Source organism: Pseudorca crassidens, chromosome 1, assembly GCF_039906515.1.
Source record: "Pseudorca crassidens isolate mPseCra1 chromosome 1, mPseCra1.hap1, whole genome shotgun sequence".
Classification (NCBI taxonomy): Eukaryota; Metazoa; Chordata; class Mammalia; order Artiodactyla; family Delphinidae; genus Pseudorca; species Pseudorca crassidens.
The window spans coordinates 70,712,525-70,725,258 of NC_090296.1; the positions used below are offsets into that span (position 1 = coordinate 70,712,525).

The window sequence follows — 12,734 nt, forward strand, 5'->3', positions numbered from 1 at the left end:
TTATGAAAGCAATAGTTACATGTATTTAGTGGATATGACTTACTCCTTTTAGGAGAAGTGTGTAATTTAATACACTTTCAAACATATATATATTGTTAATTATAATACCCTCATTAAGCAGAGTCACTAAAGTACAAAGAAAAATTGTTTACAAATGAATTCCTCATATAGATCACAAATGTTATATAGACTGATATTTACCATAAACATATCAAATAATTGCATTTTCTGATTATAATTATATAGGATAGTTATGCATTTGGATTCTCAAGGATATTTTATTATAAACCATAATCATCCATTCTACCAAAAATGAATGAGAAATAGCAAATAACTACAAAGGGAAAAAACTAGAGAAGAGAGACATTAAAGGAAAGAGGATAAAAATGTTCCTAGTTTTTGTATTAAACTTTTAATTCTGCTCTTACTGCTGATTTTTTTTAACATGTTTATTGGAGTATAACTGCTTTACAATGGTGTGTTATTTTCTGCTTTATAAAACAATGGGTGTCAGTACACCTGCAGTCTCAGTTCAGGGTTACTATGTCTTAACTTAGATTAAAAAAGAGGTCAGGATAGAAAAATCGTTCATTGGCAAAAGAATGCTTCTGATCCGGTCATCGTTTTACCACACTGTTTTCAATATATAATTCTCACGGTTAATTGAAACACAGTGCTAATTGAGCTCAGTCTTGATGGGTGTTTCAGAGACTAGACTAGTAGAGTTCTATAGTATAGTTCAGAGGGGAGTAGGACCAGCCACTCCTCTCCTTCCACCAGCGGGCACAGCAGAGCTCAGCAGACGGCAATTACTATATTCCTCAATCACATTTCTCTTGGTTCATAAATTATCTGGTGCATAGACTAGTGGCCCCTATAGACCCACACTGATAGCCTCTCTGTCTAAAAGTGGTTTATATTAAAGAGTTAGAAATGACCTTTGTGTTGATCTGGCTCCAATATGCTTATACATTTCAAAACTTTATAATACAAAGAATTCTTCACAAATGGACACCATAATATCCTCCAAGGACATTCAGTGCTGTAAAGGTGCCTAATGTTTTATTTTTGGACAGTTCAAATGACTGTAAATTTTTAATATATTCATCATTACAAATTTCTTGCCTTCTGAAGAAATACTGAAAATTTGCTTCTATTTTTGACAAGTTAATCTTTCAGATTATTTGAAGACAATTAGGTTCTGTGATTGAACGTGATAGCTGTAGTTTTGCTACTCCTCCTGCTTCTTCATCTTGTATTTCTTTTAACATTTCCCTGGGAGATCATATCCCAATGCCAGGTGGTATAGACCAGGTTTTCTCAACCTCGACACTATTGACATTTCAGGCCAGAAATTACTTGTTGTTGGAGGATGTCCTGTGTATTACAGAATGTTCAGCAGCATTCCCAGCTTCTAACCACTAGATTCCAGTGCAACCCCCACCCACATTTTTGACAACCAAACATTTCTCTAGATATTGCCAAATGTCCCCTGACAAGGTAATCAAAGAACACTCTTCCCCACAACCATGCAAAAAGAATTCCCTGTCATCAGGGAAATTCATGGAGAAGTATATTTGGGTTGATAATGTCTGTGACTGACATTATCAGGTGTCCCCCCCAAACAATTCTTTTTTTTTTCTATCTATTAAGAGAAGCCCGATGGGTATGAATATGTTGAAAAAAACATTTCCCAATTTCCTACGTGGAGAAGCTACTCGACACAGCTGTGGCAAATGAAAAGAAAATAGAAGGTACTAGGTGATGCTTCTAGAAAAGCCCTTGGAAAGAAAAGGATATCATCCAGCATCATTTGCCCTGTGTCCTGTGTACTTACTACCTAGGCTGTAAGTACAGTGTTAAGTTTTGTAAGCCATGAAGACTAAGCAAGACTATAACATATTGGAACAGGAAGATTTCAAGTATCTTGGTCCTTGATCATGTCCTTGGCTTGTCCTTGATCAGCCCGGGACTAGCTATTCCAGACATCTTGTTGGGGGGATGAAAGGGGGGGGGTAGAATTTTTTTAATCCACTAGTTTTGTTTTGCCTTCTATAAGGAACTTAATTTAACACAATCTCCAGCTAATAGTAATAGCTTGGCTTTAGGAAAAAGTAAAATGAATGTCTATATTATAACTATCCCAAGTCTCTTCTCATGTTGAGGCTGTTTTTATATATGCTTATTTTCAGTCATTCTGCATTTACCCTGTTTCACCTATAACAAGCAAGGTATTCTACTCAGTCCAAAATATAAAGATATAAACAATATATTCCTTCAGAGAATTTCTTAGGATAAGGAAACAATTTTATGAGACTGCTAGTGTTTTGTTATAATCATATGTAAATTATCAGGAGAAGAAAAGGAAAGCATTAGACAAGACAGGTGATGAGCTTCAAGAAAGATGAAAAACAGTAATAATACAATGTCAATGTTGAATCATTCAAAATGTATGATAAAAGTAGGAGCGGCTCTTCCTGAAAATTTCATAATTTTTAATCTGTGACCTCACGATCACATATAAGAGGACATAAAAAAAATCTGAGTTTAAAATTTCCAAAACTGACTGTTGGCTATTCATTTGATTGGTCTTTTAACTGTACACACATGTATGTCAAGACCAGTATGCTTTCAAGTGCCATTAGGCTCAAACTTTTGTTGTTGTTGTTTCATGATATATAATATCTTCACCCCAAAGACCTTTGCTGAGAAACCAACAAATGGTTTCCTACAGATACGCTACTTGGAAGAAGCTTCCTGCTAAATAATCCCTCACACACGCGTGGATGTGCTCCTGTCTTCCCTGTGCATATCTTACTGATTGTATTCCTCTCACTACCATCAGCAGATTTGCTTCACGAGCACTAGACTGTGTCATTACTTATGAGTCATCAGTTGTGGCATAATCATATCGATTCGTGCCCAATGTCTTCTGTCCTCATTTAAATACAAATTTTTCTTCTATTGCCAAGCTATCAAATATGTTTTATTCACTGAGTCTTGTAATAAGATGTGAAACAGCACAGTCTGCACTCAGCAGCAAGATAAAAAAAAAAAAAAGTTGTAACATTCAAATTATTGCATGAAGTTTTCTGATGTACTCCTTTTTTGAAAATCTAACAACTATGCAATCATATATGTATGCACATATATACATATATATGCTGATTACAGTTAGTAATCTGAGTAAAAACTTATGAAAAAATCAGGAAATTATGACAATTTTTTTTTTTTTTTTTTTTTACCATTTGCCCAGCTACCTTGGAAGTGATACAGAATGTAAAGGTCCTGATATTCTCTTATTTAGTAATGCTTGAATTCCCACCTACAGAAGGAAAAGAAACTCCAGCCTTTTGAACCTGAAAGTTCAATACACTCAATACTATAAGTGGAATTTCTCTATTTGTAATGAAATACAATGAAAGGTAAACACACATTCGCATAGCTTCATTTACAATACTCTTTTAAGCACCATCATTTGAGTTTATTATTCATTTTCTTTAAGATATTATTAGTACAGTTTCCCCCATTGTTACTTTAGTGCTGAATTCCAATTTCTCAGGGGTCTGTTATCATAAATAATACTTCTGTGTTACATGACCTCAGTTACCACTGAAACCTGCAGAAGTGGCAGAAAATAAAAACAACTGAATGCCAAACTTTCCCAAATAATTTTACCACATATTATAATTTTTAAATTCCCATTTATTTAGTTTCTATTTAGTTTCTACTTATTGACAGATTGGAGTTTAACCATAACCAATTTTGAAAGACAGAAGTACAATTGCATTATAACACAGCTTGGTTATAATTCCATATTAAAATTATGTTTTGATATTTTTCAGTACCGTTGCTAATTCTCTGCTATCTTGGGTACATCTCAGATGCTTACATTTCTACATAAAAAAAATAAAAAGAACTCAGAAAATTAAAATTGATGACAATTATAGAGCAATGATCCAATTTTTTTGAATGAACAAAACCAATCTTGGTGATGTCATTCAATGTAACTCCATTTTTGTCTTTCATGGTTCTACAAGATTTCTTTCAGGAAAGTTTCCTTAATCTACTGGATGAAAATCCTAGCACTTCTGTAATTTCCATTCTGTTTTGTTTAAATTTTCCATTCTGTTTTGTTTAAATTTATATCCTCTATTTTGGTTGTCCTTGTTTTTTTTCTCTAAACAATAATAAACTAACTCTGGATTCAACTCCCCCTTTGAGAAAAACATATAAAAAATATGAATTAAAGTGTCAAAAAGACACCAAACCATTAAATATTACAGGGCCAAAATACTGAAGAAAAGTGCACTTCAGAACAGAAAGAGCACTGTTGATAATCCTTTGACCCTTGAAAGATTTTCCCATCTGTAAATGTCTATTGCTAGGCTGAGAAGCTAAGCAGAAATATTAATAGTCTTACAGGGCTGAGGGGAATAAAAAACATGGGTAAAGACACTACAAGTGAGGCCCCTTTTAAGCACCCAAGACTTTCATCTGAAACCTCAAAGGCCCAAGAGCAAGGATGGAAATGAAATAGGTTACCATTCACAAGAATTGCAGCCTAACCGCAAACCAGTTTAATTGCTGCTTGCTTGGAAGTGATCTGCACAGCTCTTAGGCCACCCCCCAAAAACAAAATTAGTCTTCTGTGGAAAGTGGTAATGCAAACCAGATTTTTTTTAACTTATCATAAGAATCTTCATAGGCAATGAGCATCATTTAAATGTATATGTATATATGTCTATAAAATAAAATACTAAAAGATGAGTTTGACTAAAAACTAAAGAAAAAATATTGACAATAGGAACAAGCCCAGATCCAAATACTAGGGTCATCAGACTTAGACTTTAAATACTTGTGATCCAATAAAGAAATTTAAGGAAATTCTAAGCATAAAATAGTAATCAAAATTAAGAACTAAAAAGGTGGGCCAAAGAGCACTTATATGCATAACATATGTTTAGAGTTAACCAGAATTAACTAGTAAGCAGAATTCCAGAAGGAGATAAGAGATGTAATGAACAAAAGTCACATTTAAATAAGTAAAAGCTTAAAATTTTTCATCACTTTGGAAAATTCTAAGTCACAGATTCAGGAAGTACTGCAATGAAGCAGGACAAATATAGAGATAACCATATAGCTCCTAATTTAAAACTAAAGAAAACATAGTTAATGACAAAGAGACTATTTTAAAAGTAGTTCTAGAAAAAAGACACATTACTTATAAAGGAGTGACAATATGACGTAGAGATGACTTCTCAAATGGAAGTCAACTGCCAACTAGAATTCTACACACAATTGAAATGTCCTTTGATATAAGGGAAAAAAATGAAGCCATTTCAGAAAAACAAAACAAATGAGGAATTGCCTACATCAGATATAAATACTAAACTAAGGGAAATAATGCTATTCTTCAGGCACAAGAAAAATTATTCCAGGTATGTATACATAGAAATTCAGAAACAAATGTCATGTAAGGAAAGAATAAAATACGTGGATAAATATAAATGAATATTGACCATGTAAACAAAAAAATGCTGTAATGTAAAATTTTAAATAAAAATTGACAAAAACTACCTAATAAAATATGTCAAAAGTATTCTAAGATATTTATACTTTAAGAAAAGTGATTAAAGTGTTATTTTATATTAGACCTTAAGTCAAGGAATCATTGTAATATCCAGGGTAAAATCATAAGATACTAAAACTAATAAGATAATAAAGGAGCAAATGGAAGAATAAAAATGCTTAATTAAAATGACGTCAAGAAAGAACAAAGGAAACATAACATGGAAAAAATAGTAAGATGGTAGATTAAAATCTAAGTATCTTTAGCTAGATATAAATGATTTTAATACTCCAATTAAGGAAAATTTCAAAAATAAATTTTAAAGTCTTTTAAGTGGTTTTTACAAAAAAAAAAAAAAAAAGGATATAGAAAGCCTGAATAAAAAAGATGAAAAATGCTTTATCATGCTAACACAACCAAAAGAAAGCTGGTGTAGCTATACTACTATAAGAGAAAATAAATTTTATGGCCTCAATGAGTACTAGGGATAATGACATACTTTTCATAATGTTAAATGAGAAGTATACCAGGAAGACATGGCACTTTTAAATTTGTATGCATGTAATAATGGGAGAAATATATGAATCCATAATCATATTACAAATTTTACCATGTTAACTATTGGAAGAAATAGAAAAAAATCATCAGTAAGAATTTAGAAGATTTAACTATCTCTATTAAAAATTTTGGCCTAATTAACACATATAAACCATTGCACTCAATAATTCATACTGTATTCTTTTGATGTACAGATTTAATATTTATTCAAATGCAACATATGCTGTTCCATAACGCAAGTCTTGACAAATTTAAAGGATTGAAATAATACATTTTTTGACACTAGTTGAATTAAGTTAGAAATCAACTACATGACAACTTAAAAATCCCTCAGTGTTTTAAAGTCAGGCAACCTATTCCTAACTAATCCATAAATCACAACATAAATCTCAATGAAGATTAGAAAATATTTTAAATGAATGAAGAAGAACATATGACATATTGAAAACACAAGAAAATTTATAACCTTAATGGTATATATTAAAAAGGAAAAAGAAAAGCTAAATTCAATAATCTAGGTACCTGAATCAACAGCTTAAAACAGAATAAGCCTAAAACATTTAACATAAAGAAGCTAGAAACCAAACAGTAAACCAAATCAAATGAAATTAGAAACCATATAAAAAATTAAGATGTTAACAGAAATGGGTACATTATGAATCACAGAGTAAAGAAGGTTTTTTTTAAAGTTGTCCCCTTGTAAAGAAAAGTAAAATCACTAATCTGCAAAACTTGGGGTGGGGAGAGAAGGGAGAGAAGGAGGGAGAGGACAGAAGAATGTGCAGTAATTATAAAACACAATGTAATGACAGATCCTACAGAATAAAGAAATTCATAAGATTTGAGATACTTTATGCAAATATATTTGGCAATTTAAACTAAATGGAAAAAAATCTTTGAAAATTACCATTTACCAAAACTGACATGAGAAGACATAAAAATTAAAGTATCCCTACACCTACTGAAAAAAAAAATCTGTAACAAATAACTTTGTCACACACATGCAAAAATTGTAGGTCCCATAGTTTCAATGGAGAATTCTTCAAAACATTTACAAAGGAAATAAAACCAACCTTACACACATATTTCCACAGATAAAAAGGAAATAGTTCCCAGTTTGTTTTATGAATCTAGCATAACATTAATTTGGAAACCTGAGAAAGATGGTATAAGAAAAGATAATTATAGGTCAATCGCTCTTATGAACACAGATGGAAAAATTCTAAATTAAATATTATACATCAAATCCAGCAATATATAAACCATCAGCATTTTTGCATTTGCTAAAGAAATGAATATGTTTTCATATCCAAATTTTTGAAACACAATTTATCACCTTAATAGTATAAAGTAGAAAAATCATTACCAAAACTATTACCAAAACTATGAATGTGGAAAGAAATCCCTAATTTATTAAAGGCTATCTCCAAAATGGCTGTAACAAACATCTTTTGTAATGGTGACATACTGGATATTTCCCTCTTGATACTGGGAACAAGAAAATTATACCTTCTATTAATTTTGTTCAACATTTTACCTGACAATATAAATAGTGAAAAAGGCAAGGAGAAAAAAAAGATGAAAGAACTTGAAAGGAAGAAATGAAACTATTTTTCATAGAAAATCTTAAATAATCTACAGATAAACTATTTTAGTATATAAATACATTTACAAGGTAGTTAGCTACTATAGTTAGCTATAATTGTATTTCCATTTACCAAAATATAAAATTTGAAAAAATGATTCCACTAATATTAATATCAGAATCAATTATCCAGGAATTAATCTACTAAATAGAGTACAGAGCTCAAAACAGTAACCTAGAAAGCATTATGAAGAAATTTTTGAAAATGAAGATATTAGTTATCTGGAAAAGGTTAGGAGGAAATTATCCTAGGAAGGAGTTGAGAGGGATTCTGGGTTTCTAGTAATGTAATCCTGACCTATGTTGTTGTTACTTATGTTTATTGTAAAATTCTAGCCTATTTTTCTTTATATTTTGTGATATCCATTGAAATGTGTATTATGTGCTATTCATTATGATATATATTTATGATTTGTGAATATTTTTCTATGCATGTGAAACAATAAAACATTTATTTTTAAAAACTGACTTAACAATATATTTTATTAAGATATTCTAGGATTTGTACATCCTATATCTCTTGACATGCTGTCTATATTGATTTTCTTATCTGAATACTTTTTTCAAAAATATTTTCAGTATATGCTCTGTATGTCAAGCCAATTGAAGCTGAATGTGCCTGGGAATATTTTTTTTAATATTCTCAGTGTTCAATAGCATTTTAGTTGGATATAAAATTCTGCATCACAGCTGTTTTCCCTTAATACTTTAATAATATCCCATTATATTCTTACAACCAGGTTACAGGTATCAAAACTTCATAGAAAGGTAATTTTCAGTCCACTGTAGGTGATCAGCTCTTGTTCATTTGCTGTTAGAATTTTTGTTGACTTAACCTAACTGAAATAACTACAGAAGGCACATCCTTCTCAAGAACATACAGGATGTTTTACAAAATAAAATAACCATATACTGACCGTAAAGCAAGTCTAAATAGATTTCAAGGTATTTAAATCATTTAGATATGCCCTCTGGACAAAACACCTCCAGAAAAGCATTATATTTTATTTCTTTGTTTCAAATTCTACAAAGGAAGGATGTCTAATTTCTCTTATTTCTGATAAATGTCATGTAGTGTTAAATTGGTTTAGCCCTTCTTTTCTGGCCTCTTTGTGTCATAGCCCTTACAGTTTTTGTTTCTGTTTATTTTTATTGTTCTTATTTGCTTGTTCTTTTGGTGAAAGCCTACTTTTTTCCCTCAGTTTTTTTTTTTTTTTTAACTTTTAAGTAGTTTATTTTAGTGTTATACTTTTATTTTTCAGAGCTTTGCCTTTATTTATGACTTAGGTAAAACATGAAACACAAGAAATCAGACTGTTTCCAAGCTAAGAACAATGCTTTTTCTTGAAAAACAGATAAACAAATACACAAAACCCACAACTATAAATCATATGCTAAAACCAAGTAAAACACCAGATTATCTGGACATCAAAAATAAACCAATTGCCTGAACCATACCCTTTTTTAAATAACCTAAATCAAGTCCCAAATCCATCCTAACTCTTCCTCCCTTCTCTGAATTTCTATAGCATACTTTCTGTACTTCATAACACACTTCCTTGTATTGTCTATACTGTTTTTTTATACAGACAGGCATTAAGTATATCTCAAAGTAGACAGTAAGTTCTTTTGACGAGAGAAACTTTACAGTAGCTAACACTATACGTTGAATGTTAACAGGCACCCAGTCAAGACTGGTTGGCATCTATTTTTTGGCAAACATTTCTTTATGATCTGGCTGGAGTGAAAAGGACAATGCGTGCTGCCGGTAAGATATGGAATCTAGCAGAGTAAGCCATGAATTGCACACACAGAGTCAACATCAAATAGGCTGCTGTCTAGACAGAAGAGCTGATATAGTTTTGAGTTGCTAATACTAAAAGCCAAACTACAGTATCATTGCCAACAGCACAATATTTAAGTGGGGGAAAAATACATGCAGCCTTTATTGCCACCAAAGATTAAATATTAACTGTAAATACTACTCTAACAAACACCATCAAAATTTGTAGGTAATGTATAATCCAAAAACAGCATGCTGAAGATAGGGTCATTCAATCAAAAGCAATCCTGACATTGCATTCCTGCTCCCTGTAATGACGATGCTCGAAAACTTCTCTCTCTTCTACATTCCTTTGCAGCATGCCTGAAGTCTGATGAATCCATTGTAGAAAGTCCATATGAGCATTCAGAATTTTGCAGATCTGCTGGAGCGGGCCAGTAGTGTCAGCAGGACTTCCAAATGTATTCAGGTACTCAATAATGTCCTTGAGATCTTGGGCCGTTCGTTTCAGCCGAGCATATACATCTTCTGCTAACTGGTAAATCCTCTCACGCTCCTCATCTGTATGCTGCAGACAAACAGACCCACTCTCGTCCTTTACAGACTCCTCTAAAGGGGTCAAGAGATCTTCTAGTTCTTTCTGCTGTGACAGGATAAAATACAATTCTTGCTCCAGCCTTTTCTGATCCTGTTTCACCTTTTGCACTTCTCCATGTAAAGCAATAATCGTCTCACCATTCTCAATCAATGTATAGTCCCAAGCATTGACCTGGGTGACCTGGTGAAGAAAGTGTTTCTCTTGATCCTCTAACTCAAGGCTCCATTTGTTTACCAGACCACTCAGCTGACCATATGTCATCACAGGAGTTATGATTTCACTAATGGTCAAAGTAAAAGGTTTAGGAATCATGCCGAATGGAACAGTGTTATTCATGCCAGTTGATGTCAGTGGTTTTAGATTCATGGTAAAGCTACTGGTGGTGCTGGTGCTGGTGCTGGTGGTGGTGACCGTGGTAGTGGTGATGGTTGACGTTGTAGTAGATGCAACAGCAGCTGCTCCACCTGCTCCAGGGAAATTTAATCCAAATCCCAATGCTGTACCACCAAGCATTCCAGCCAAAGTTGTAGGGGCACCAAATGAGAGTCCAGTAGCAGCAGTGGAGGTAGAAACATTTGAAAATGAGGTAAACAGCATGGTGCTTGAACTAGTAGCGGTAGCAACAGTAGATGCTGGAACCAACCCTTTCTGCCCACGCTGTTCGGGATCTGCTGGACAACTAGCGGTCCGATCTAGAATACACGTGCAGGAAGAAAGTAACAGTGAGGGAGCCCGCTGATTTCCTGAACAAACGAAAACCGGTGGTGGCGGTAACTCTGGTGGCTGCAAAGTAAAGGCGAAGGCAGTTAAAACTGCGGAGCGGGCAGAGGCGGACCCGGAACTTCTGCGGCCGAAAAGAGCCAGCCTGCGCAGCGGGCGCTTCTCCGCGGAGCGATGCTGAGACCCAGGCTTAAAAGCTTCCCTCAGTTTTTAAAGTTTGTTTCTAAAGTACTAATTGACATTGATCAAGCTAATATATTTAATGATTGTATCCATCTCTCATCATTTCCCCAACCCTAGGTTAAATTTTTTCAAAGTTCACACTGGTGGTTAATTTCTTCCATTGGTTACATTTACTCTGCCTTAGAGAGTAGTGAGACAGAGACTAAGGAGTGGACTAGAATTTGTAATTCAACAAATAATGAGGTTTGGGAAAGACAGTGGCTATAGAAATGTAGATAAGCATGATACATGTCAATACAATGCTTACTCTTTACAATTTAGTCACTGATCAGATATGAGTTATGAAAGAAGCAATGGAAAAAAGAGAAATTATGAGAATATGGACGTAGTCTTAAGTTTGACACTGGATTTCTAAACCAAAGAGAATATCATTTACTATAATGGAAAGGGGAAGAAGAGATGAACTTGGGTGGGTGAAATGAATTTATAGTGAACAAGAAAAGTTCAAGCTCTAGGAAATGTCTCCCAGACTCAAATTAGAGAAATAAAATGAACCAATGAAGAGAACAAAATAAAAATGTCAAAAAATAGAAACAAAACTGGAAGCCTGCAATGTCACAGAAGACAAAAAAAAAAAAAAAAGATTTCAATGAATATTGACTATAGCAAATAGATACTTATCAACATATAGAAAATTTGATTTGGTACAATAATAATTATTTAGCTTAAAGAATATTTCTGACCAAAGAACAATAATTTGGATCAAATGTCATATTTTGGTAAATACTTTTCTAATTCTATTTTTTAAATTACATTTCAATCTAGGTGAGATGGCTATAATTCTTAAATCACTTCCTACTATTTTCTAGCTACTCAATTAGATTTTTTTTTTAATTTACACATTGTGTTTTATTTAAGGCTTCTATTTCTAAAGGAAAATATTTTATGAGTAACCTAAATTTAACTAGGGCCCTGGGGCCGCATGTGGTCCAGCCTCAGGATGGTGTCATATTAAAAGAAACAGTTGGTTCTGATCAGTAGACAGAAAGGAACTTAAAACACTTCAAATCTTTTCTGAGTCCTTTGGACCTTTATGCACAGGAAACCATTTTTATAATTTTCTCTCCCCATCTCTGCCTTCTCAGTATCATTTGCAGGACTCATAGCTGTTCCCCAATAACTTTTTTTCCCACTCTTTATTTCCCATACCTCAAAATTTTCCAAATTTCAATCCTCACAAGTTGTATCTCTCCTCACCCTGCTTTTTTTTTTTAAACGTCTTTATTGCGGTATAATTGCTTTACAATGGTTTGTTAGTTTCTGCTTTATAACAAAGTGAATCAGCTATACATATACATATATCCCCATATCTCTTCCCTCTTGTGTCTCCCTCCAACCCTCCCTGTCCCACCCCTCTAGGTGGTCACAAAGAACCAAGCTGATCTCCCTGTGCTATGCAGCTGCTTCTATTTTACATTTGGTAGTGTATATATGTCCATGCCACTCTCTCACTTCATCCCAGCTTACCCTTCCCCCTCCCCGTGTTGTCAAGTCCATTCTTTACATTTGCATCTTTATTCCTGTCCTGCCCCTAGGTTTATCAGAACCATTTTTATTTTTTAGATTCCATATATATGTGTTAGCATACAGTATTTGTTTTTTTCTTTCTGACTTC

At 33.2% G+C, this 12,734-nt stretch overlaps 1 protein-coding gene across 1 annotated transcript; it reads right to left on the reverse strand.

Moving 5' to 3' along the window:
- Window positions 1-9,691: 9,691 nt before the first annotated feature.
- On the reverse strand, window positions 9,692-11,067 carry LOC137225197 (nuclear pore glycoprotein p62-like). Its single transcript, XM_067738843.1, has one exon. The coding sequence runs from the start codon at window positions 10,751-10,753 to the stop codon at window positions 9,830-9,832; it is 924 nt and encodes a 307-aa protein (XP_067594944.1). The 5' UTR covers window positions 10,754-11,067; the 3' UTR covers window positions 9,692-9,829.
- Between the last annotated feature and the right edge of the window lie 1,667 nt (window positions 11,068-12,734).